General features: G+C 36.1%; 4 protein-coding genes and 1 long non-coding RNA gene across 9 annotated transcripts; 3 read left to right on the forward strand and 2 right to left on the reverse strand.

Moving 5' to 3' along the window:
• The first annotated feature begins 832 nt into the window (after positions 1-832).
• On the forward strand, positions 833-4,368 carry LOC148204358 (uncharacterized). The gene is made up of 3 exons (XM_088105588.1): positions 833-1,448; positions 4,077-4,184; positions 4,268-4,368. The coding sequence occupies exons 1-3, from the start codon at positions 833-835 to the stop codon at positions 4,366-4,368; spliced, it is 825 nt and encodes a 274-aa protein (XP_087961714.1).
• Positions 4,369-5,720: 1,352 nt separating this feature from the next.
• On the reverse strand, positions 5,721-7,387 carry LOC124847979 (pathogenesis-related thaumatin-like protein 3.5). 2 transcript variants are annotated; one of them, XM_047325575.2, is made up of 4 exons: positions 6,861-7,387; positions 6,329-6,596; positions 6,182-6,245; positions 5,724-6,093 (listed from the first exon to the last, which is right to left on the reverse strand). In XM_047325575.2, the coding sequence occupies exons 1-4, from the start codon at positions 7,351-7,353 to the stop codon at positions 6,076-6,078; spliced, it is 843 nt and encodes a 280-aa protein (XP_047181531.2). In that variant the 5' UTR covers positions 7,354-7,387; the 3' UTR covers positions 5,724-6,075. The 2 variants fall into 2 exon arrangements, with proteins under 2 accessions (XP_047181530.2, XP_047181531.2); XM_047325574.2 differs by having other exon boundaries at positions 5,721-6,245.
• A 5,963-nt stretch (positions 7,388-13,350) lies between these two features.
• LOC124847980 (uncharacterized) lies at positions 13,351-16,349 on the reverse strand. 3 transcript variants are annotated; one of them, XR_015786989.1, is made up of 4 exons: positions 16,054-16,349; positions 15,373-15,415; positions 13,682-15,284; positions 13,351-13,599 (listed from the first exon to the last, which is right to left on the reverse strand). XR_015786989.1 is itself a non-coding variant. In XM_047325576.2 (2 exons), exon 2 carries the CDS (start codon positions 15,210-15,212, stop codon positions 14,775-14,777), a length of 438 nt encoding a protein of 145 aa, XP_047181532.2. In that variant the 5' UTR covers positions 15,213-15,284; positions 16,054-16,347; the 3' UTR covers positions 13,351-14,774. The 3 variants fall into 3 exon arrangements, 1 of the variants encoding a protein (XP_047181532.2); XR_015786987.1 differs by lacking the exon at positions 15,373-15,415 and having other exon boundaries at positions 16,054-16,347; XM_047325576.2 differs by lacking the exon at positions 15,373-15,415 and having other exon boundaries at positions 13,351-15,284; positions 16,054-16,347.
• Positions 16,350-17,141: 792 nt separating this feature from the next.
• On the forward strand, positions 17,142-19,010 carry EMB1687 (ribonuclease P family protein / Rpp14 family protein). The gene is made up of 3 exons (XM_047325578.2): positions 17,142-17,513; positions 17,595-17,732; positions 18,585-19,010. The coding sequence occupies exons 1-3, from the start codon at positions 17,336-17,338 to the stop codon at positions 18,731-18,733; spliced, it is 465 nt and encodes a 154-aa protein (XP_047181534.1). The 5' UTR covers positions 17,142-17,335; the 3' UTR covers positions 18,734-19,010.
• A 347-nt stretch (positions 19,011-19,357) lies between these two features.
• On the forward strand, positions 19,358-22,787 carry LOC148204359 (uncharacterized). Of its 2 annotated transcripts, XR_015786911.1 has the most exons (5): positions 19,358-19,449; positions 19,737-19,879; positions 20,830-20,896; positions 21,003-21,093; positions 22,525-22,787. It is a non-coding gene; the product is annotated as an uncharacterized LOC148204359 (long non-coding RNA). The 2 variants fall into 2 exon arrangements; XR_015786910.1 differs by lacking the exons at positions 20,830-20,896; positions 21,003-21,093.
• Positions 22,788-25,771: the final 2,984 nt, after the last annotated feature.

Raw genomic sequence — 25,771 nt, forward strand, 5'->3', positions numbered from 1 at the left:
CTGTAACCTTAGAACTTCCAGTGATGTGTTCGACCGAATCAGAATGAAGCAGCGTGAGGATGAAGAATTGGCAAAGATATTAAGTACGCTCGGTACAGATCAAGCTAAGGAGTTCAATACTGGAACGGACGGTTTACTGCGCTATATGGGTAGAACGTGCGTTCCAAGTGATGGTGAGCTGAAGAGAATTATATTGGAGGAAGGGCATCACAGCCGTCTTAGCATGCATCCTAGCATGACTAAGATGTATCAAGACCTCCGAAAATCATTCTGGTGGCCGGGAATGAAGAGTGACGTTGCACGTTTTGTGGCATCCTGTTTGACTTGTCAGCGAGCGAAGGCTGAACACCAAAGACCAGGCGGTTTGCTACAGCCGTTGGAGATTCCAGAGTGGAAATGGGACAGCATCTCAATGGACTTTGTGACTCATCTACCACGTACGCTCAAGAATCATGATTCTATCTGGGTTATAGTAGATCAATTGACTAAGAGCGCCCACTTTCTACCAGTCAACTTGAAGATGTCGATGACCAACTTGGCCAAGCTGTACATTAAGGAGATCATTCGGTTACATGGAGTTCCTTCGAGCATCATTTCAGACCGAGACACGAGATTCACATCTCGGTTTTGGCAATCGTTACAAGGAGAATTGGGAAGCAAGTTGCAGATGAGTTCGGCTTATCACCCTCAGACGGACGGCCAATCTGAGCGAACCATCCAGACGCTCGAGGATTTATTGAGGACGTGCGTCCTAGATCATATGGGAGTATGGGATGAAGTTCTGCCGTTAGTGGAATTCACTTACAACAACAGTTTTCAAGCAAGCATAGGAATGGCACCGTTTGAAGCTCTCTACGGAAGAAAATGTCGAACGCCACTTTGTTGGTTTCAGGAAGGAGAGAACGTGCTAACCGGACCTGAACTGATCCAGCAAACGACCGAGAAGGTGAAGTTGGTTCAGGAGCGAATGAAGACGTCTCAAAGCAGGCAGAAATCTTATGCTGATAAGAGAAGAAGACCTTTAGAGTTCGCTGCAGGAGACCACGTTTTTCTTAGACTGAATCCGATCACTGGAGTGGGAAGAGTTGTTCGACCAAAGAAGTTGTCTCCTAAGTTCGTCGGACCATATCAAATATTGCGTAAGATCGGACCAGTGGCGTACGAGTTGTCTTTACCTCCTCAACTGTCCAACATTCATCCAGTCTTCCACGTTTCCCAACTTCGGAAGTATATAGCTGATTCCTCACACATACTGGAGTTGGAAGACGTTCAGCTTCGCCAAGACCGAACGCTGGAGTTGCAACCGGTTCGTGTGGAAGGCAGCCGCACCAAGTACTACAAAGGGAAAGACGTTCGTCTAGTAAAGGTGGTGTGGGACGCAAAGACTGGCGACTCAACGTGGGAAGTGGAGGACGCTATGAAGGAGTTATATCCTCATTTGTTTCCGGGTAAGCTTTAATTTTCGAGGACGAAAATTTTTGTAGTTAGGGGGAATGTGGGACCCTGGAAAATTAATTCTGATAAACACCTTGTCAAATCAAAATTTATGTATGGAAAACCCTCTGCAGTGCATTAAAAACGCACATTCATAACTCTGCCACTCACTGCCAAGTGTCACCGAGATAGAATGGGAGTCAGTAATGGGGGTACAGGTGTCGACAGGGGAGACGCACGTTCGTGCGGATGTGGGAGGAACAAAAAGAATTTTCTGGAAAACCCTTCCTCTCTCCTGCACTCATCTTCTTCCTCCAAACTCAGACCCCATTCTCTCCTCCTTCTCTCTAGAACCCTTTCATCTTCTCTCTACTGTAACTCATACCTTTCTTCTCCGTTCAACCTTCAGAAACCGTAGGAACGTTCACGGCGTCGTGAGCTTTCACTGGAACCGAACGCTTTAGAGTTTTGTAACGGGTAAGCTCTTAACTCTAAACGCTCATTTCTGAGTTGCATGCGGACCCAGATCCAGCTGCATGCAAGGGTATAAGCTAAATTCTTCTACGTTTCTTTTGGTTAGATTTAGTGAAGCACTTGAGAAGAACGTTGAGGGTAGAAAACCATAGTTGAACGAGTCAAAAATCACTCTCTTAGGGCGTTCACTGCTGAACCAGGTAAGGGAAGCTTAGTAATTTAATTAATACTTGTATGTACTGTGAAAGCATGATATGAACTGGATGTATGAGATGTATGTTTTGTACGTATGCATGAACGAGCAATGTTGTACTAAATATATATATATGGTTGATATTATTTGAACTGTATGATGATGATGAAACGTATGAATTGGAAAACGGATGATTTCTGTAGAGTATGAGATGATGATATGAATTCTATGAAGTATATGATTTATGAATAATAAGAAATTATAAGATATGATTTGTATGAGAAATGTTGAGTAAGATAGATGAAAAATCTGAAAAATAATATTCTTTACCTTGATAAAGTATGCTCGTCATCGAACGGTCTTATACCGTTAGACTTTCTAATAAATGGTTAAATGGAATTCTTTTATTTGGAAAGAACTCCGCTCGAGAACGAGCGTCATCTTGTGAAAGGCTAGGTTTGAGCGTTCGGTTCAGCCTAGTGATACCCGACGATCGTAAAATAATTGAAGTTATATTAGTAACGCTCGGTTTTATATCCAGCGTTCGATATAGGTAGTGCTTAGTCTTATACTAAGCGTTCGTCCCAATCGGTGCTCGGTCTTGTACCAAGCGTTCGTTGTAAGTAGCGCTCGGTCGTATACCTAACGTTCGTCCTAATGAACTCTCAGTCTTATACTGAGCGTTCGTTCTCATTAGTGCTCGGTCATCTACCTAGCTTTCGTCCTAAGTAGTGTTCGGTTTTATACTGAACGCTCGTCCTTACCTTTGATTCCTGAACGGACGTAAATGACGTTCGAATTGTATAATTGGCGTTCGGTCATTGACTGGCAGTCGATCTCTTTTACACGATTATTCTTAGTGAAGTTAAATACTCGTCTTTTGTATAATTATACATTTGGATTTGGCCTAGAGCCTGTATACTTAAATTTCTATGGATATTGATTTTCTAACTGTAGGGCCATTTCCCTCAACTGATTGAATAGCCATGACGGTCGTTAAATACCTAGTGTCGATTTATTCTAATCTTGGAACGAGTCTTTGTAAATCCAGTCTTTAGCGTTCGTCCTCGTTCTTCAGAGAATTGAACGTTCGTTATTTTACACCCTTAAAACTAAAGATGAAAATGAAGATAAAGTGTAAAATTCTGAAGTGTGAACTATGTTTGGAGAAATTTTATGATGATGGATTTTGAACGAGCGTTCCAAGGAGGAACGTCTCTATGATTTGAATATGAGAAGTTGTGTAGTATGACCATGGTAAAGCTGCTGATGGCAGTTCATCCTGATGTTCCGTGAGTGCTCGTCCTCAAGTAGAGGGGAGTAGGTCATGTGTGGGAACGGCAGGAGGTCCTAGTCCTAATGAGTACTTTGGACTGATAGGACTAACCTCGGGTGGCAGCTGTTGAGTGTTCCAGTTATCACATCACCCGGGTGCACGAACGCCTGTAGATACATGGATTCATACAGTCCGGACGGTCGGTCTTGTGAGAGCTTGGATGATTAATTCTATGCTGATATATTGTTGTATGTCTTGTATGTTTATTTGCACATGTTAAATTGTATGTTGGTTGTATGAATTAAATTACCTAAGCTTACCCTTGCGTTTCCTTGTGTTGTCTACTGTTTATGTACGTCCGTCCTGTCAATGCAATGATCATCCGTGTGGATGTGAGCAGATGGAGATACCCTTTTGGAGGAAGTGATTGAAGAAGAAAACCTAGTGGACGTTGAAGTGAAGGCCGAGACTTAGATCGTCCAGTAGGTTTAGCTTACTTAGAATTTTTGGGACGTTCGGTTATTAGCTTTTGTAAAACCGTTCGTCTTGGACCTTGGTTATTCCTGTATAAATTTTTGAACCTTGTATCTGTTTACCGTTCGGCTTTTATTGGCTGATTTATTTAAGACTGCACTGTTTAATCATGTAAATGTGATTAGTTCTAATTTATGGTAATTACTATATTTTGGGATCTTACAGGATCCAACTGGAACTTGGGTCTGGTGGTTCAGGTTCAACCTTCAGATTTTCATCATCAACAATTTGCAAGAATAAGTGTTGTTTATTGGGGCATTTATGAGCAGGGAAGTATTTCTCATCACACGTAAAACACAGTCCCTTCTCTCTACGGAGTTGAACTTCTGCGGGTGATAATTTCTTCACATTGGAAGGTTTGAAGGCCAAGTTTGGGGTGTCGGAAGGAGTGCAGGTAGGCTGGTGGACTTCACTATTTGGGAGAGGGGAGGGCCTGTATTGGGGTTGTGCAGTTTAGAAGAAGGTAAAGGATGATATAGTTTGAGCTTATAGGTGTATTTTTCTTCATACAGCTTTGCTAGTGAGACAGAACGCATTAAGGTAGTGGGACTTTGAGCTACTACATCGCGACGAATTTCAAGTTTCAAGCCCCCGATGAAGCAATCAAGCAAAGCTTCCGAGGTGACACCATGGACGCGATTAGCCAAGGCAGTAAATTGAACATAATACTCTTGATAGAGCCAGTTTGCATCAACTTAAACAGATTAGACCTAGGACATTCATATGGGGAGGGTCCAAACTCGAGCTCGAGAGCTCTAGTAAAGCCAGTCCATGAGACCCAAGGATTAGTGCGAGACATCATTTGATACTAAGGAACTACCTCCTTGTCAAGGTGAATCGCAACAATGGTTAAGCGTTGATCATCCGGTGTATTGTAATAATCGAAAAATTGTTCCGCCTTGAAAATCCACTGCAATACGTCAAAACCATCAAAGCGCGGAAAGTCAATTTTCACATTTCGCACCTGAAACAGAGGGGCCTTCACGGTTGAACTGGACGAGGCATCAGCAGTGTTCTTCACAATATCATCGATGGCCGTTTCAAGAATGTGAAAACGCAAGTTGTAGTCAGCGTTCCGAGATTCCATCAGCTCCAAAATCTTTTTAACGTCATTTGCAAGGTCCTTGAGACGAGTATTGTCAGCGATGAGCACACGAGAGCGCCAAAATGTTATGACAAAAGTATCATAATAGTGAATAAACAGAGTAATATGGTATATTATAGAAAAGTTTATTGATGGCAGATTCTATTTTTCTTCCCCTGCTACCATGGATAGTCAGATACAATGAAAAACAATTAAACAACCATAGCAAAAAGTCGGAGAGAATTTCCCAGAGAGATAGGTCAAGTTTCTTTTCCTCCCCTCTTTCTCTCTCCTCTAACATAATTTGTATTCTTTGTCAACACTGAAATCTACATAATTTTGAGCTGGCCCACTTCACACGTGTGCTTCTCCTGCACTCAGCCTCTCCTTTTGGTCCCACCTCCTTTTCATCCATTACATAATACTATAAGAAATTTCCAAATGAAAATTCTAATAAAACCCTTTTATCTTAAAATAATGACTAGGTTTGTTGTAGTAAACCTCTAGAGTTTTTATTTATTTTGGTTAAGAACTAATATTGATTTAAAAAACTGTCACGGTATGTTTCTTTTAGATTCATGTTCTTATATTAAATATTGACATGAATTAGTTAAATATGGGACTAAATTAAGGTTAATTTAACTGAAAAAAGTAGCTGCCACATGCATGCACAGGAACGTTTTTCATATTCTAATTTTGCATTAGTGGAATGTTAATTATGCAATATATGAGACCATGACTTTCTTTAACATTGAGACCATGACTTTCTTTAACATTGAGACCAGCAGATAGAAAACTAATTACTAGAAGATCAATTTAAGAATTATTTTTTATTATTTACAAGGCATACTTTTTTCATATGCATTTTGTCATTTATATATATTTTTTTCAAACATTAGAGTTCATGGCAAATGAATCCAGGTGGCAATTGGTTCTGAATCCCTGAAAGAGTGATTTCTGCATTTATTTTGTTTCCAGAGGATCCTGATGTGTTCCACATTCTCTGCTCGATTTCTGCGTTTATTGGTACTCTTTGTTTGAAGAAACACTTGTGAGATTCTCTTGTGGTGTTGGCTCATATCAGTGTCTGAGACTTTGCTGCAAGCACAGAGAGAGACACAAAGAGAAAGAGTGTAACTGGAAAGGGCAAGAGAATATCTGAAGAAGAATGGAGTTGCTGCTGAACCTTCTGATCAGGCCATCCAATTGATGGTGGTAGAGGAGGAACCGGAGCATTTGGTTTCCTAGCTCTGAAATGTTGAATCAGTTTTGAGTGTTAGGATTTCTCTCTGCAACAATAAATTGGAAGAGAATGGGAAGTGGAAACATATACCTGTTGCTGTTGGGACAAAAAACAATGTCATATTCAAAAGCTTTGCAAATGAAAGTGCTGGTAGCATCATCAAATGCATAGCTATAAGCTTTTGGACAAGCCTGCTTGAAAAGGGTGGAATAATAGGATGGCTGGCATGTACTTGGATTGGCAAATTCTCCACTGCAGCAGTACTCATCTGACCCAAATGCCTCACAAGCACTTTTACACCCAACAACACCACCCTGGTATCCATCTCCACCCACTACTTGAAGTTCTTTGGGACAACCTATCAAATTCAGGATGAATGAGATGCAATTCTGGTACCTAATAATGAACATGTTACAATTAAGACTTCTGATTCTGTAAAGGATGTTTTTTGGTTGTCCTCTACTGAACACTAAAAATACATTGATTTTAATATTTTTTTTAATATATTTTAAAACTTTAAAATGGGTGTATTTTAAAAAAAAATACAGTATATGAATAGTACAGAAAAATCCAACAGAGAATCCAAATTCTACACTGACTTATGTTTTGGAAAACATCTTACCTCTGTTGATGTCTGTGACACAACCTGTGGCATTGCAGACCCCAGAACCATACACACCTCTTGGTTGAACAAGCAATGGCAAATTGTAGCCATCCACCATGCTGACATCATAGAAGTCTTGTTCATTGCCTTTGCCAAGAGTTATCTCAAACAATGAGGTAGGAGGAGCAGCACCATTTCCATCACATTCCAATCTTCCACCACAATCACCTGTTTCACACTTGCCAATTCCTGTTGCATCAAATGTGCAGCCAGTCCTTGCCCAGATCCTTCCTGACCACCCTGGAACACTGGTCAGTTTGATCATCTGGCCCGAGTCCAGCCGGAATCCGGTCGTCGGAAGCGGCGGTGAGCCGGAACCGGAGAGTGTGCCAGGCCATATGGTATAAGGGCAGTTATTGGTTATGGTGAAAATAGAAGAGAAAGAATAAGACAAGAAAGTAAACAAAATAACACAGAAACTTTGGAACTTCCATGATGCCACTATTGTCATTTTCTATGATTAGTATTATTGGTTGTGTTGTGTGTTTTTGGGGGAATCGATGATGTGCCAAGAATGAGTAGTCCTCCCATATTTGTATCAAGAATGTGTGCTACGTTGCTTTGGTGAAATTATCAGGCACAATACCAGCTACATGGGTTTAGCATTTCTTTTATTGTGGATGGCCTAATTAAGAAGCTATTCTTTGCCTTTTCTGTTTCATGGAAAACTGAGAAAATAAGGAAACAACATTAATCTATGTGATCTCAGTGACAGGAGAATCATGAATTTGCTTCAAATAATGGTGTCAGAAACTGCGATTCCACCATGTAGGAAAAATTGTTGCATGATTGCATAGGATAGGATGATCCCATAAAGAAGTGACCTAGGATTCCTCCTACGTAGAAGTACATTGACTAGGGAATACGTAAAGGGAAAACTTGTGTATGAAATTATGCATATTTTTCTTTTAGTTCGTTATTTCCTACACCTAACTACACGCTTTGCTACTGTGCAGTGACTTCAGAAAATTGACCTTTCATGGAAGAAAAGGACAAGCTTTTCAGCAGTGAATTTGACCAAAAACTTCTTTAAACACACGCTAAATTGTTATCATTGTGTCAATGGGAACTGAGAAAAAGTAGCCTTTGGGACATTGACTCCACCCATCTGATTGCTAAAGTCACAAACTTCTGAGTTTGTGGAATTTTGGTATCAACTTTTGGCTTAAGCAACTATATATGGCTAATACTTTTTTTGGGTACATAATATGATCTCGTTTGATAAGAAAAGAATTCCAATTTTCTCAGCAGTTTTTCGTGGTTTATCTGTAACTTTGTTTTCACCCCTTTTGTTTTCTTCTTCTCAACTATACAAAAGAATCATTTTGGATAAAGTTTAGAAACATGTTTCTCTGTTCAACCGGTAATTTTAGTTCCATTTTGTAGAAGACTTTGGAGAGTGTTACAGGGTATGATATAAATAATTTTTTCTATGAATATATTTGGTTGAAATTTAATAACTAAAAAAATCCTTGATTAAAAATTTGAAAAGAATGGAAGTGGAATATGAGATAATGAAGTGGATAATTTCAAATCCCATGAAAATCTAAAAATTTTGCAGTTTTTAAAAAAATTTTATCCGTGCTTAAAAATTTGTTTGAGAATTTTCAATAAAGTTTTACTCATATGTTTGAGTGTTTAACACTAACAAAAGGAATGGATCTGATAGTCCGTGCTTTTGTTGAAAATTCGTGCGTATATATATAATGAAGGAATCTAGGTGGACCATGTTGGATTTTTTGGTGAAAACTGGGTTGATGGATGATCTTGTTGTTTGATTTGTAAATAAGTTAACATGTTTCCGTACTGATAAGATTTACTTAAAATATATATAGGTGTTAATTTTTGTTTTATAAAAGCCATAAGTTACTTTTAGTTGGTTAAATTTTTTTAATCATTTAAAATATATTTGATATTGTTGAATTTGCAAATTGAAACACTTTTACTTAATTAAAATTGCTTAAGTTTTTTTAAATTTAAGTTAAATAATTCCATTAGTCCTATTTTTTTATAAAAATCTTAAATAAATACTTTTATTTTTATTTCTCTCAATTTGGTTTTCATTTTTTAAATTTTGATACAACCACAAAAGTGTCACGTGTGAGGTGTAACTTATCGTAACTTTTTTTTAATATTCAGCTTTTTTTTCTTTTCTGAATAGGTTTAATCAATTCAGATATTTGTGCATGATCGCCTCAAACATGAATGTTCTCAATGAAGTATTTTTTTTTAAATGTTTAATCAATTTGGATCTCATCGTTAATTAGAATGAACTCGTTAATCAAAATAAATAAATATTATTAAAAAAAGGTAAAATTAAAAATGAAAAACAAATATCAATATATTCTCTCAATATCAAGTATCTTAATTTAATGACGTTTGAGACTCGTTATCAAGGATAAAATATGACTTTAATACAATATACATAGTTTAATAACTGAGCAAATTTTATTTACGTGAGAAACTTTGGTGGCGGTACAGTTTTAAAAAAGGCTTAATACCCTATTTTGTCCCAAGTTTCGCTTGAAAATATCAAATTAGTCCATCCTTTAAAAAATGCGTCAATTACATCCTCACTTAATAAAATTTTGCATCAATGAAATCCCTTCCGTTAAATCCGTACAAACGACCTTACTTAATAAGAGAAAAATAATTAACGTCGTTTGTACGGATTTAACGAAAGGGATTTCATTGATGCAAAATTTTATTAAGTGAGGACGTAATTGACGCATTTTTTAAAGGATTGACTAATTTGATATTTTCGACCGAAACTGGGAACAAAATAGGGTATTAAGCCTTTAAAAAACTTTAATTTCAAATGATGATTCATCTAATACCGAAATTTAAAACATTATTTTCCCCTATCTTCATCCTTTTTATCCTGCCAGAAAAACCTAGCCCAATTTCTCTGTTGCTTCTTACTCGGATCACCCAACCTTAGAAAAAAGAGGGCGTTTTGCAGTTCGTGGTTTTGGCGGTGGCGAGAATCTGGACCTCTGACTCAGGGAGAGTTTCTTCCCCTTCCGCCGTGGCACGAGCTCGCGTTGCTAGGAGAGAGACTTTCTCCTCCTCCTCTGGTTGTGGGTTGTTTCATAGGAGAGAGGCGAACTCTGGCGGCAACAGCACTACACTAGCGTGACAATGGCACGACGAGGGCGCGACCTCTTCCCTGTTCGATTCATCCGCTAAAAGGAGAAGTATTGTTCTTCGTGTTGTTTTCTGATTTGGGGTTGTGGTTTATGCAGGAAATTCTCTTCTTCTTCCCAAAATTCTTTCTGGGATCAATTTGGGTGATTCCTGTTCTTGGGGTTTTGTTGCTTTTTTGCATCTTGAGGGTCGTGAATTGGGGGTGTGGTTCGCAGGTTGTTGTTCTGATCTTAAGGTCTGAGATAAGGGTTTCAATTTGATTTCTTTTCTGGGGTTTCTGTTCTTCACGAATATTGTTCCTTGTTGGGATTGAAAATGGCTTGGGAGTGATTCTCCCTGCACCTCACGCACTTCGTCCTGCACCTCCAAAATATAATTTAATTCCAAATATAGCCTTTGCACAGTCAAAATTGATTTTTAAAAAGTTTGACTAAAACTTTAACTCTTCCCTGCCGCATTTCAAACTCAAACCCTACACCCCCTTTCCAAATCACCCCTCCGTATTTTCTCTCCGTCTTCCTCCGCCATTCTTCTCTTCCCCGTATCCTCTACCACCACTGTATTCTGTCTCCGCCCTCCCTCTTGTGCAAGCGTTCGTCCTTCGTGCCAAGACTCTGCGTTCGTCCCTTTTGCGTTCGTCCTTGCCACGCTTTGCGTTCATCCTGTCGTGGCCTCACAGATCTCTGGCGTCCAGGTTAGTACCATTGCATCTACTTTGTTTTGTTTGCTGTCATATGCATGTGCCTGTGTGCCTGGGTGTTCGCTTCGTGCGCCGATTCAGTTCGTTCGTTCGCCGGAGAGCTTAAACGCCGTTGGAGTTGCGGTCAGAGACGTCCGGAGTTGGAAGTGCGGAAAGGTGCAAATAGAACCGCATTTCGATCTGCGAAAAGCGCAAACAGCAGTTCGATATGCGGAAAGGATAGAGTACCACCGCATTTCGATCTGCGGAAAGGATAGAGTACCACCGAATTTCGATCTGCGGAAAGGATAGAGTACCACCGCATTTCGATCTGCGGCGGCAGACTAACCGCACATGGAAGTGCGTTAGTTATTTGCCGGATTTCAAAGTGCGGTTTATGAATTTTTTTATTAGGTTTTTTAATTTTTTTATTAGGTTAGTATATATTTATTTTATTAGATTTTATTTTTATTAGGTTAGTATAATAAATTTAATTTTTTATGTTAGTTGTTAAATAAAATGTTTTCTTTTAATATATTTTGAATTATTTTATTTGTTTGTTAAATTTTGTTGAATTTGTTATTTTTGAACATATTATTATTTTCGTAATATATTATTTATTATGTATTTAATTTTATTTAAGTTTTTTAATTTTTTATGAAATTGAAATAATTATTAAATTGTTTATTGAATTAAATAATAACATGAAAGAAAAAAAACATGAAAGAAAAAAATATGACCGTCAAACGCATGAAAAAAGAAAAAGATGCACATATATAATAAACGCACTTCAAAGTGCGACTACAAAATACAAAACGCACTTCGAAGTGCGGCCATTACTTTCTGCAATTCGAAGTGCGGTTAAGAGAATAACTTTTTATTAAATGAAGGGTAAAAAAGTAAAATTAGAGGTGCAGGACAAAGACAATGAGGTGTAGGGAGAATGACTCATGGCTTGGCCATGGTGGTTTTTGCCTAGGATCAGCTTACGATGGTGGACACGACGTAGACTTGCAAAGAGACCAAAACATTAATAAAAGTAAAAACAATAATAATAAAAATTAAAATAAATTTTATATTCCTTTTAATCAAAATTTCCTAATTAAAACGTTATGTTTTGATTAAATTAAAGTTCCTTAAAACTATAAATAAAAATAATTCATCTAAGTTTATCACGTCACAATTTTTAACGTCTTTCAAATTGATTTAATTTTTCAGATAAATAAATTTAGTTAAAAACATTTAAAATACGAGCACCTATTTAAGTTGATTACATATAAAAATATCCTAAATGATTAAATATGCAGCTATCTTAATTCAACCATATAATACAATATTATACAAATATGCAGCTATCTTAGTTCAACCATATAATACAATATTATGTGAGTTTGACGTGATAAATTTGTTTTCTTAAAAAAAATATATAAAAATAATTAAAAAAAAATTAACATGGACATCTCTTTTAAAATAAAAATCAATTTAAGACAAATAAAATAAAAAATACAGAGACCGCTTTGATATTTTCTTACTATAAAATTAAAAAGGAATAAAATTTAACCTTAAATTTGTCTCATTTTAATATATTAAAACACATTTTTTAATCAGCTAAAATAATTAAAGACCTTTGTTTAAGCGAGTTTATCAGATTAAAAAGTCTAAAAAGTTCGTATACTTTTGTTTTATCTGATTAAAATATACTTTTAGTTGGTTAAAACTACCAGTGCAACAAAGCCAATGTTTACATAATTTAAAGTACTAATTAAACTAAAAATTTCTAGAACTTGAAAAAGCATTTTTACAAGTTTTTTTCAAACACTTCTTACAGCTGTTCTTTAAAAGTTGAAAGATCAAGATTATCACTTTGTTCCCTTATATTATAGATAATCTTTTACTCTTATTTTACAAAAATACTAGTTAAAGTTTTCCAAGTGATGATGTTCTAATTCTTTTCTTTTTTGGAGCTTTTGTTTCTTAATCAGGGTAATCAAAATTTGATTATGAGAGTCGGTGTTGGGAGACCTTTAATGAGTTATGATCTTATGATAAGACATATATTTCTTGTTTTCTTGAAGGGTTGTGGTAAAACTTAAAAAATAATACAGTAGATTGTTTTTTTAATGTGCATATAGATATATTTAATTGTTTTGAAATTTAAAAAACACTAAAAACTGAAGTTATTTCCAATTCTTAAATTTAACTGATTGAAATATTCTTATTCATTCTTTTGGCAGATTCAAATGTTGCCTTCTTTATTCTTCACCTTCCTCTGTCCTTGACAGACTCTCTACCTTCTCTGCTCAACCAAAAACCACAATCACTGATTTGTTTTCCTCTAACAGGTTCAAGTGTTTGTATGTTGCCTTAAGTAAAAAGGTGAATGCATGCTACTAGGTAATATCAACAGTGAATTCTGGCATTTATACAGTGCAAACAACAACCACAATCCACAAAAATTAATCAATATAAATATTAGTGAGAAAAGAACTCCGGGCAAAATTTGTTAATATAACCAGTAATTAAATTTTATTTAAAATATTTATCAACCAATCTGTTGATAATAACTCATCTAATATATCTGTCAAATTTCAAATATTTAGGATGCTCTGCTACAAGTATAAGTTGGAAAATGAAAGCTACATTACAACCTCTAGCTTTATAAATATCAGAATCAAAAGCTTAATTACAACTGTCACTAGTACATATAACAAGTACAAAATTTGGCAGAAATCATTGACAGGACAATTTTGTAAGAGACTTCATTTTTAATCGGAAGCTATTACTTTCCATCCTCGAATACAATGTTCAATTTTTCAACACTGATGTTGCTGCTGCTATGTTCCCTTTATTTTCTCAATGTCACCTCACCATCTACCAAACAAGTATTAAATCATTTAATAGAATTCAACCACAATTTCAAATAAAATTAATAACAGAGATTAGGCATCCCTACTTTATCATCCCTACTTGTATCTCTACCGTATCTGTACAGCACCACCATAAATGATCTGGTCTCAATACTTTTGACATCCTGGAGTGTTAGTATTACCTACGTAGCCTTTAGACTCTATAGCCCCATAACTGTTGGTTTCTCCAAACTTCATCGTAGAAAAGATTTGAGCAGAAGTCGCAATGCCTGCATTCATTCAAGGAAAAAAAGGCATTTATCAATAACTGATAGTATAGAACAATTCTATATTATAAAAATTAATTCAGTATTGCAAGACAATGTTTTGAACGCTCCTTCCTAGCATAGGCTTCAAAACCTGCACAAGCTACAGTAACCTCAGACAGGTAATAGTTTAATCAAATCACGGAATGAAAAATATATCAGAAAATGAATAAGAATGAAAATGTGGACTAGATCACCCTTGAGCCTGCAACAGAAATAGGAAGAGTCAAGCAGCAAACTCAAAATCAATTCACCAGATGGCATACCAACAACTTTGTTCATATGACAGACTGGAGAGAACCTCAGCCTACAGAAGTCAAGGTTATTGATATGACCCTAAGGACCAAATAACTGTTTGCTGTTCATACAAAATTAAGGAGTACAAAGCTTATGACAGTAGCAATAGCAATGCGTACATTAACGGGGATTCTTTATGCTTACAGATACACTAGAAACTTGATGGTTAACTAATAAAGGATTACGGTTAACTACATTTCTCATGTATGCATCTATCAATGGACTGAATCAAATTCAAGCAATGAAAGCCAAAATACATTCTGTAGACGGCTATGACAGTCAGCTTCTCACTAGATTTAGAAGAAAACTGATGTCAATTCAAGTGTCATAAATGTGTTGCGCGTAGAAAGACCCTGCTCAAATCCCCATTCAACAGTTGCTACTTTAAGGCTACATTACATTGATACTAGAAATATAAAGATTTCTTCCTACAGCAGATGGGGGCACATCATGTCCACCAATAAATAATCCATAACTGTTCAATGTCTGTTTTCGATACTCATCCGATAGACAAAAGTAAAAAAACTTCAAAGGGACAAGAAAAATTATGAGTCTGTTTCAGTTATATAATAGATATCTACTTCATATCCATGCCATCTCCAACTTGGCTGAAGATAGGACCGACAGCAGTGAAAGATCTCTCGAAAGGAGAAGGATGAAATTGTGCATCACGCCTACGCTTAAAACCACAGCTATCAGAGGGCGAATTCTCTGCATCTAGCTTTCTGCGAACACCTCTCACTGCTTGTTCCTCTGCTGGAGTAAGGGGGGAAATTTGACCACTTGCTAGACAAAGTGAGCTATGGTTATCATACAGAATTCTCTGGTTACAGTTTTTATCACAGATGTGAGTCAGCCCTGTTAGCTTGCAGCGATACATGTTTCCACAAACATGTTCATTTTCACATTTCCAGTTGCACCTGTGACAGGGAACTGGACCATCTTGGCCCAAAATACTTGACAGATAAATAACATTTGAAGGAGCTGCAACCATAGGTTTGCCATATACCTCCATTCTTCGGTCTAAACAGAAACTTCTAGAATTCCAATCTAATACTCCCCAACTCGAAGGCCTTGCCTGAATTTTCTGCAGGACTCACCACAACAACACATGATTCAGTCAAATTCAACAGAAACTGACTTGCTTGAATCTAAAGAGATGTAAGGACTTTAACCTTCTATGACCAACCAGCCTTATAAAGTAATTTCCCTCAAGGTCTGTGTCAAATAAGAAAACTGCTTTCATCTTAAACCGAACATAAAAACTTAACAAGCTTTTGACAAACATAGCCATAAATGGAATTTAGCAGTTCAGAAAATGGGCAGATTAAAAAAAGGATTTTTGTTAAATTTCTAAATCAGAAAGCGTGTAAATGATTAGTAAATTATATTCATTCACTACCTCCTTGTGACAATAAGACAAACAACATTTATACTGAGGCCAACCGAATATCCCCATGAGGCAGATCTAAACCAATGCCAGTCAAGATTACCAAAACAAAATAAGACACCACAATTAACACAACCACCGCGGAAATTTAATTACCCATCCACATTTAAATAAGTGCATAAGAGTTAGAAAACAAAAGAGAGAGCATGTGAAAGGAACAAACATATGCGCACACATAATTCTCAATTCCCATACACATAAAACCACCACATCAACAACATTATTCCTATAACATACGAATTCAACCCCACCCTAAAAAAGAGAAACCAGGATAGAAATTAATTCTCATTATCAAATTATAGAAAATACAAGATAAAAGTAATGTTTTTTTTTAATTCAGTTATATGAATAGACGATGAAACTAGGATGAAAACTGGACCAACCCAGATAAGAAAAATGGACTTACACACTCTCCAACAAGGTTATGCTGCCAAGACTTGTTCCTCAGTACCTGCAAAAACGATGCGAGAGAAACCCAAAACAGATAACGTAGAAAAAGAAAAATCTCTCTCTGAAACACTCTCTCTCTCTCTCTCTCTTTTTGCAGAACCTAAGCAGAGCAAACGCTATAAAAAATTGAAATTTGCAAGGATGTATGAAGATGGATTGGGTATTTATAGAAAGCAGGTACTGATGGTCACTGTGCACTTGTGGGACACACACCAACGTAGGACAAAACTAACTACCGGAAATGCGCGTCCAATTTCGGGCAAATTGTGACCCAAATGTAAACATGTCACTCTCGGGTCGGGTCCTTTCAGGTGGCACCATCTCCATCAAATCTGGATTAACTATCGGATCTAACTCCAACGTTCTTTCTCATCCCACCAATTATTTTTTATAAAAAAAATGTTCAATTAATCATGTGAGTGAATGTATTGGACCATAGAAGATACTGCTATTAGTGTCGTCCAGTTATTAATTATTAATTATTAATCTTAATTCCCATGCATAATTATTTTATTAATTTTTATAATAATCACAAGAAAATTATTTATATATACATTTCAATGAGAATACTAAACCTTATACTTTTTCCTATTTTGAAAAACTCTTACACTAACACTTATATTAATTTTGAATTATATGAAATTTACATCTCCAATTTTTGTCAAATTAATTAAGCTTTTCTATCCTCGGAAATTTTATTTTAATTTTCGATTTAAATAGTTGAGGATTGATTCAATTAGAATTGAAGCATTATAAACTTTAAAAGTTTATATTTAAGAAATTCAGCCAAAGTTTAGTGTAATTTATGAAGCTTTTAAAATATGAAAATAAAAAATTAGAAATTTATTGAACTACGTTGACTTAAAAAAATAACACGACAGTGGAAAGAAACTAAAAAATAAAAATAAAATGTATTTGTTTGTGCACGTGTCCCGCAACGGATCTTTTCGACTCTCGTGTTTTAAATGCGCCACTCACTCACTGGCTCACTATTATTTTCAAAATTTCAAAACGACGCGGATTAGGTGGAGAGATAAACAAGGACACACCGCGAAAACTTCGTGCCCTATCATAGGTCAACACGTGTACGCACTATTGGGCTTCATCAATCAGAGCCCAGTAAAGGACCCGACCCGTATTTCCTTATCGGACATTAGCTTCTAGGGTTTTTGTTTCTTTCTTCCGTCGGTCATTTTTGGTCTGGAAATTCGAATTTTCGATTTGCTTGAGCGCTAAGGATGGTGGCGTTCAAAAACAGATACATGGTGATGGAAGTTTTTCTCAACCCTAATAGAGACAAAGTTGGCGATGATTCTGTTATAATTACACAATTTAACGTCTCCAAAGCTGTGAAAGAGAGCCTTTTGGAGAATTTTGGAGAGTGTGGTTTGGCTTCATCGTTGGGATCGTTCCAAGGTAAGCAGTAATTTGTTTGATTTCATGCTAGTATACAGATTTTGATGGTATTAACACTTGATTTTTGTTTTTTGTCTGCAGTTAAGTATGTGAATTCAATTACCAATGTGTGTATAATTCGGGTATCAAGGGAGGAGTATCAGAAATTATGGTCTGCCATTACGATGGTCACAAACATTGCAAACTGCCCCGTCGTGTTTAATTTGCTGAATTTGTCTGGTAAACAAAAAAAAATCCTGCTTTGTTGGTTCTTATAGTTTTTCATTGTTTTTTCGTTAATTCCTTTGGGAATTTGTTTAACGAGAGACAAAAATAAAAAAAGGGTGTGCTAGATTATATGTCACGGGAAAGGAAAATTGTGAAATTCGGAAATTTTGCATTGTGCTATTGCTTTTTTGGCTGCTATTCAGTTTGATCCTCAGGTTTACATGTGTATCAGAAAAAAAATTGTTTAGGCCTTTGGAAGGATTTCAATACCTCCAGGATCATACCAAAAACAAATTGGTCCAGATTTCGATTTCGAATACTGTTATGTGCAGCAATGCTTTTGTCAGAAAACCTTTTCAACAACAATTGAATGCCTTCGTATTTTCATAACTAGTACATTGACCCTATCTTGCTATGAGGTTGTAATCTGCGATGGCATTTGTTATTAAAACAAAACTACCAAATGTGAAAACAGAAGACGTGCATTATAACTAATGACAGAAAATTGAGATTTTGGATGTTAGACTTCCTATTATGAGGGGAGTGAAGCTTTGGAATTTGATGATATATGCAATTGTTGAGGTGACATGGACTGTGTGCCGAAGTCATATGTAGATATAGATTAGTTATGCATGGCTTTTCTTACTTCCCAGTGCGGGTTAGGAGGGATAAGTAATCTATTTAAATAATGTATGCGCTATATTTACAGTAATATGAATGAAACTCAGAAAATCTTTTAGACATTTTTTATCAATTTGATTGCATCTAGCCATTGACCGTATTCGTGATTTCAACCTAAAGATATGATGTTTAACATGTAAAATAATTATAAATCCTGATATGAAATGTTACATTGTGCTTCAGGAAGTATAAGGGCTTGTAAAAATGCTGCCTTGAAGTGTGAGGAATCAAAATTTGAGCAGTATAAACTCATGATCGGTGATCGTTTCTCTTCTGCTGATTCTGATCGCATGAATTCCTATCTCGACAGGATCAAAGTTTTGGAACATTAAATATTTGGCCTTCAAGTTTCTTCAGTTTCTTCAACTTGTTTGTGTTCAATCACAAGTTTTGTCTTACAATTCTAGGTTAAATTTTAATTTCTCTAACATAGGGTATTTGTTCTCTGTGTGATTCAGTGCATTTCTGAGTTTACCGGTGATTGTAACTAGTTACAAGTTTCTTATGTGAGAGAAGAAACTTGTGAAAATATGTAAATTTTCGCCTTTGTAAAATACTAGATTATTTCTAGCTGCTATACATAATTGCAGAGGGAAACTTTTTCTTTTAGAGCCTGCAGCTAGTTTCTTCCATTCTTTCATTTCAATTTTCTATATGTATAGGAAGAGATGAAATCTTCTGAATGATTTGATCGATTTGGTGTTATAGTAAGCACTAACTCTAATGAATGTTTTGCTTGAAGGAAATTAGAGTTAATATTCGTTTTCTTGTTAGATGAAATTTCAATTCTCTCAGCTTTCCCAGTGGAACATCAACATCACTTGCCAAATTCTCTCCCTTGTGATAACATTGAACAAATTTTCTCTTCCTGGGATTGTAGCTGATAACGAAAGTGGTTGGACATGTCTCTTTTTTATTGAAATACTATCATGTCTTGGCAAGTGACTCTTACATTTATTTGGTTGTTTTTCAACATAAGGCAGGAAGGCTCTAGGGAAATTATAGATTTCAGAATAAGTTCTGCAACATATATCACCAGTTTCATTCTGTAAGTTTTAAGAATTATTATAAATATAGACTCTGAAAATTTCACTTTCTGACTTTATTTAATGGAAACAACTATTCGTTTTACTCTTTCTTTTTTATCAAATTTTATTCTGACAATTCTTTGTTGACGTAATCGGATTCATCCTTCAAGAAATTATGTTAGAAATGTTAATTATTTTAAAACGTCAGAAACGAAAGATAAAAATTTAAGGAACGTTTTTTCCTGCACCTTCGACCTGCACTTCCCACTTTTCTGATAATGCTATTTTTGTCCTTTGAGCAATCAAGAATCTCTTCTCCCCTATTTTCGTTTTCTTCCCCGTGCCTCCCATTTGGTTCGTTTGTGCTCTCGCCTCTTCCCTCATTGCGGTTTGGTGTGGCTGGTGATGTTCCCTTTCGGCGTGTCTTCGTCATTAGTGATCGTCTTGAAGGTAAGTTTCATTCTCCTACACTCTCTGACGTTGTTCATGGTTTGATGCATGTTTCATGCTTGAAATCGATAATTGAAACCAATTATTTGTTATGAATTAGAAGTATCTAAAAATGTAGGGATGGTAGAATGTGAAAATGTAGGATGAGGCCTCCGAAGTGTTAATAGTAATTCGAAGTGTATAGTAATTCAAAACACGGGTAAGGTTTTTTTGGCTTTTGAAAATCGGTTAAGGCCTCGACTTATTAAATGTATTTGGCTTCCTCAGCTCTAAAGTTTGCTGAATTACCTTTTTATTATTTTTTTAATTTCTGCTAGATTTTTTGTTTCTAAATTGTTTTTTTGTTATGTTTTTTATATTTTATGTGTATTTTATTTATTTATAAAAAATATGTTTTTAAATATTTTGTTATGTATTTTATAAATTTAGGAATTTAATTTAGTTTTGTTATTTGCATTTATAATTTATAATTTTATATTTATTTATTTAAAATTTATGATTTTGTAATTTTATATTAAATTTATTTTGTTATTGTAAGATCTCGAAAATTCAACCTGCCTCCATCTGTCAAATCCCATTTTAATTACCCAAAAACTCTGTTCAGAATTTGTGTTAAGAAACGCACCCAACCCCACACTCTGACCATCATTAAATGCACCGCGCCACACGTGCACTGACATTTAAAACGCACTCACACCCACTCTGCCTGCAACTGCCAAGTATCACTTTGGAACATTCGAAATCGGTAATGGAATCCAAGTGGCGGTAGGAGAATGGACGTTCGTCCTGCATGGGAAGGGGAAAATGATTTTCTAAAAAACTCTTCCCACTCTTTTGCATGCTTCGTCTTCTTCCCCAAGCTTCTGATTTCCAAACTCTCTACCTTCTCTCTAGAACCTTCATCTTCTCTCTACCGTAACTCACTTTCTTCTCCTCCGATCAACTTTCAGATACCGTAGAAACATTCCCTGCACCGTGAGCGTCGTTCTGAACCGAACAGAACTGAGATCTGAACTGGTAAGTTCTCGTCTCTACACATTAGTCCATTTAGTTCATGCGAACCAAAATGCTGGTTGCATGCATGGGTTATAGGTCTGAGTTGTTTATGATTTTGGTGTCTTAGATTAAGTGAAAGTTGTTGAGTGGCTCCTTGGATAGAAAGCTGTTAGAGGACAAACAAAACCCTTGCATTTGGGCGTTCACTACTAAACCAGGTAAGGGAAGCTTAGTAATTTAATTTATACTTGTATGTTGTATGTAAACATGATATGAACTGAATGTATGAGATGTATGTCGGTTGAGTATGCATGATCGAACGTTGCTGTACTGAATGAATATGATATATGTTGGTTGAAATGTATGATATGAGTGATACGTATGAATACGAAATATACATGCCTAGGAACGAGAGAATGTAAGTGAAACTTGAATATCAACTTCCCTATGATAACGTATGTCCGACATTAAACGGTTCTCGACCGTTTGGTGTTCTAGTAAACTTCTTTGAATTGGAATACTTTCATTTGGGAAGGCTTCTGGTCGAGCATGAGCTATGTAGGTTTTTTACTTAGAGCTCATAATGAGCAGTGTCGATCTTACACGTAGTAATCGTATTGGGTAGTGCTCGGTCTTACACCAAGCGCTCTTACTCTTTTCTTGAAAACCCTTCTTAATACAGGTCGTCCATCTGTGTCGATCAACAGTGTCGAGCACCCTTATACAGATCATTCATCTGTGTCGATCAACAGTGTCGAGCACCCTTATACAGATCATCCATCTGTGTCGACCGACAATGTCGAGCATCCTTGAAATACAGATCATTCATCTGTGTCGATCAACAGTGTCGAGCACCCTTATACAGATCATCCATCTGTGTCGACCGACAATGTCGAGCATCCTTGAAATACAGATCATTCATCTGTGTCGATCAACAGTGTCGAGCACCCTTATACAGATCATCCATCTGTGTCGACCGATAGTGTCGAGCATCCTTGTAATACAGATCCTTCATCTGTGTCGACCGACAGTGTCGAGCAACCTTCTTAATACAGGTGGTTCATCTATTTGGTAGTCGGTATTACTTTATTTTGGAATGATGAATATTATATGAGATGAATAAATGGTTGTGAAATTCGAACGAGTGTTCCAAGGGGGAACGTCTCTATGATCTAAATGTGATATGTTGTATAGTATGACCATGGTAAAATCGCTGATGGCTGTTCATCCTGATATTCCATGAGTGCTCGTCCTCATGTAGAGGGGAGTAGGTCATGCGTGGGAATGACAGGAGACTCTAGTCCTATTGAGTACTTTGGACTGATAGGGTTAACCTCGGGTGGCAGCTGATGATGGATGGTTCCAGTTACTACATCACCCGGGTGCACGAACGCCTGCGGTTACATGGATTCATACAGTCCGGACAATCGTTAGTTGTGAGAGTTTGGATGAGTTATTATATGCTTGGACAATTATATATATATATATATATTGTTGTATGAATTGTATGATTGATTACATATGTTAAAGTATGTTGGTTATATGAATTAAATTACCTAAGCTTACCCTGTGTCCTCTTCTTTGTGTTGTCGAATGTCTTTGTACGTCCGTCTTGTCAATGCAATGATCATCCGTGTGGATGTGAGCAGATGGAGAGGCGCCACTTGAAGAATTGTTGGAAGAAGAAATTTTGGTAGACGCCAACCTTGTTGAAGTAGAGGTTAAAGCCGAGCAGTAGAGCGCTCGTTTATTAGTATTAGTTAGTGGTTTTGGATGTATTTTTGGGTCGTTCGGTTGTTTAGTTTTCTTTTGTGAAACCGTTCGACCAGAACTTGATATTTTATAGTTAGATTCCGAACTCTATATATCTTGTGCGTTCGGCTTTTAAGCAGCTGTTGTAGTTAAGACTGCATTGTTAATTCTGTAAATGTGATTAGTTCTAATTAATGGTAATTACTATTTATTGGGATGTTACAGTTATGTTTTTTGTTTTATAATTTGTAATATTATATTTATTTATTTATTTAAATATTTTTTATTATGTTATTTTATTTTAGATTTATTTTGTAATATAAATTTTATATATCTTTTTTTGTTTTTTAAAAACTACGAATTTAATTTTTTTTTAAATTTGAATTTTATATTTGTTTATTTATTTAAGTAATGTTGATTATTTAATTTTTTTATTACATATATTTTATAAATTATTTTTATATCTTGAGAAATTTAAATTTTCCAATATTTGATATAATTTAATAATAGGGTATTTTTATTTACTAAGTTTATATTATATTTAGTTAATTATATAATATATATATATATATATATATATATATATATATATATATATATAATATTTGGTTGACAAATATGGTTAGAACTAGATGTATGTCTACTCATGATGGTAAGAGTTGTCGTTGAGAAGGAATTTATTATTGAAGAGCATGATGACTATCTTGAACAAGAGCATGTTGAGCACGAACATGTTAAGTAGGAGGATGTTGCTCAACAATAAGATGGAGAAGGTGGATTTCCAATATGTTCACAGGATATCTCGCTTCTTACACATTATACGCAACATATTGCATTTGCCATATATTAAGGCCAGGTAAGTACATAACCTAACTATTAATTCGTACTTAGTTGGTTATATTTCTTTTTGTTATATATTTTGTTGTTAGTTAGTTAGGATCTAAGGGAGATCAAGGTGATCTCTCATGACAAAAAAGTGAAAAAAATTGGATTATATCATGAGGATATTGACCCTTTTATCATAATGTCTAGGTTGAGTTCTTTAATAAACTTATCCTACGATTGCATCGATCATGGATTGATCCTAGAGCTTGCGGAGAGGTGACACTTCGAGATGAGTACTTTCCATCTCCTGATAGGTGAGATGATCATCACATTAGATGACATGAACAATCTGTTACACCTATCCATTATGGGTCAATTTTGTGAGATCGAGTCATTATAATCTTTCCTGATTATACATGATAAAACTAAATAACCATCAAATACTATTATATCAAATCCCAACGTCGTGTACACTAATAAAATACCACTATAATTGGTCACTGGAGAAGAATCAAATGTTTGACGAATCAAACTCATCATAAACGCCAGTACATATAACTAGTCACAACTTACTGGATCAGACCAGGGTTGTTCTATGATCAGAGATTTACCAACTCCGGTTTTTAAGATTACTCTATCCTACTAACAAAAAAAAATTCTTTAATATAAATGTTCTGAAGAACCAAGAAGTTGAATCTGGCAAAGCTGGTTAAACATCTTTTCTAGAATTAGTTTCTTGCTCAAAAGTTGTTCCCCCGAAAATCTTCTAGAATCTCTACTCTCCTTGCAACCAGAACTTCCTAATTCTTTCTTCCTAATTTTCTCTCTCCTTATTTCTCCTTCTTGGTGCAGAATTTCCCTTCCCTCTCCTTGGTTATTTATAGCCAATTTTTTTTACTATACAATTTCTTTTACTATTCAAAAATAATATTTTAATGCACAAGTTGATAAAATCTGATCTTCCTTGACTCAGTGCAACGTGGATCACTTATCCTTTCCCTGCACAAGTTTGAGGACTTCACATAAATTGCTCATCTCATAAACATTATTCCTTTCCTCCATCATGGGTGCCCAAACATGACTTCCCAACTTCTACTCACACTTAAACAACAAAAACAAGTGAAAATCACTGGACTTATGTAAGAAAGTTACAACTTTTGACAATGGTCACCCAGGTTACCACATTTGGCTTCTACAATTGAAGTTTCTGTACAAAACCAACATTTTGATCGCGTAATCGTTTACTAGCCTGTTGTAAACGATTCCCAGGGTGTTCTTCCCTGCACAAGTTTGAGGACTTCACCAAAGTTGCTCATCTCATAAACATTGTTCCTTTCCTCTATCATCGGATGTCCAAACATGACTTCTCGGCCTCTACTCACAGTTAAACAACAAAATCGAGTGAAAACCACTGGACTTATGTAAGAAAGTTGCAAATTTTGACAATGGTCACCTAGGTTACCACAACTGGGTCTTGCAATTGAAGTTTCTGTACAAAACCAAGATTTTGTTCATGTAATTGTTTACGAACTAGTTGTAAACGATTACCACGGTGTTCTTCCCTGCACAAGTTTTAAGACTTCACCTAAGTTGATCATCTCACAAACAATGTTCCTTTCCTCCATCATGGGGTGCCCAAGCATGACTTCCCAGCCCCTACTCACACTTAAACAACAACATCAAGTGAAAACCACTGGACTTATGTAAGAAAGTTACAAATTTTGACAATGGTCACCTAGGTTATCACAGTTGGCTCCTACAGTTGAGGTTTCTGTACAAAACCAAGATTTTGTTCCTGTAATCGTTTCCCTGCACACGTTTGAGGACTTCACCTAAGTTTTTCATCTCATAGACATTGTTCCTTTCCTTCATCATGGGGTGCCCAAACATGACTTCCCACACTCAACGCACACTTAAACACTAAAATCAAGTGAAAACCACTGGACTTATGTAAGAAAGTTATAAATTTTGACAATGGTCCCCCAAGTTACCACAGGTGGCTCCTACAGTTAAAGTTTATGTACAAAACCTAGATTTTAGGCGTGTAATCATTTACGAGCCAGTTGTAAACGATTACCAGGGTGTTTTTCCCTGCACACGTTTGAGGAATTCACCTAAGTTGCTCATCTCATAAACATTGTTCCTTTCCTCCATCATGGGGTGTCCAAACATTACTTCCTAGTCTCTACTCACACTTGAACAACAAAATCAAGTGAAAACCACTGGACTTATGTAAGAAACTTACAAATTTTGACCATGGTCACCTAGGTTACCATAGGTGTTGAAACAATCGATACCGTTATCGAGTCGCGCAGCGGA

This window comes from Vigna umbellata, chromosome 1 (genome assembly GCF_029865625.1).
Source record: "Vigna umbellata cultivar VRB3 chromosome 1, Vumbellata_1.0, whole genome shotgun sequence".
Lineage (NCBI taxonomy): Eukaryota > Viridiplantae > Streptophyta > Magnoliopsida > Fabales > Fabaceae > Vigna > Vigna umbellata.

Excerpts from the sequence above, each read along its gene's own strand:
- LOC148204358 (XM_088105588.1), top strand. The coding sequence starts at position 833 with ATGGCACCGTTTGAAGCTCTCTACGGAAGAAAATGTCGAACGCCACTT. Across the intron at positions 1,449-4,076 it reads ATATCCTCATTTGTTTCCGG|GATCCAACTGGAACTTGGGT; the intron begins GTAAGCTTTAAT and ends GGGATCTTACAG. Across the intron at positions 4,185-4,267 it reads GGGCATTTATGAGCAGGGAA|GTTTGAAGGCCAAGTTTGGG; the intron begins GTATTTCTCATC and ends TCACATTGGAAG.
- LOC124847980 (XM_047325576.2), bottom strand. The coding sequence starts at position 15,212 with ATGGAGGTATATGGCAAACCTATGGTTGCAGCTCCTTCAAATGTTATT.
- EMB1687 (XM_047325578.2), top strand. The coding sequence starts at position 17,336 with ATGGTGGCGTTCAAAAACAGATACATGGTGATGGAAGTTTTTCTCAAC. Across the intron at positions 17,514-17,594 it reads ATCGTTGGGATCGTTCCAAG|TTAAGTATGTGAATTCAATT; the intron begins GTAAGCAGTAAT and ends TTTTGTCTGCAG. Across the intron at positions 17,733-18,584 it reads TAATTTGCTGAATTTGTCTG|GAAGTATAAGGGCTTGTAAA; the intron begins GTAAACAAAAAA and ends ATTGTGCTTCAG.
- LOC124847979 (XM_047325574.2), bottom strand. The coding sequence starts at position 7,353 with ATGACAATAGTGGCATCATGGAAGTTCCAAAGTTTCTGTGTTATTTTG. Across the intron at positions 6,597-6,860 it reads TGTCACAGACATCAACAGAG|GTTGTCCCAAAGAACTTCAA; the intron begins GTAAGATGTTTT and ends TGAATTTGATAG. Across the intron at positions 6,246-6,328 it reads TTTTGTCCCAACAGCAACAG|AGCTAGGAAACCAAATGCTC; the intron begins GTATATGTTTCC and ends TCAACATTTCAG.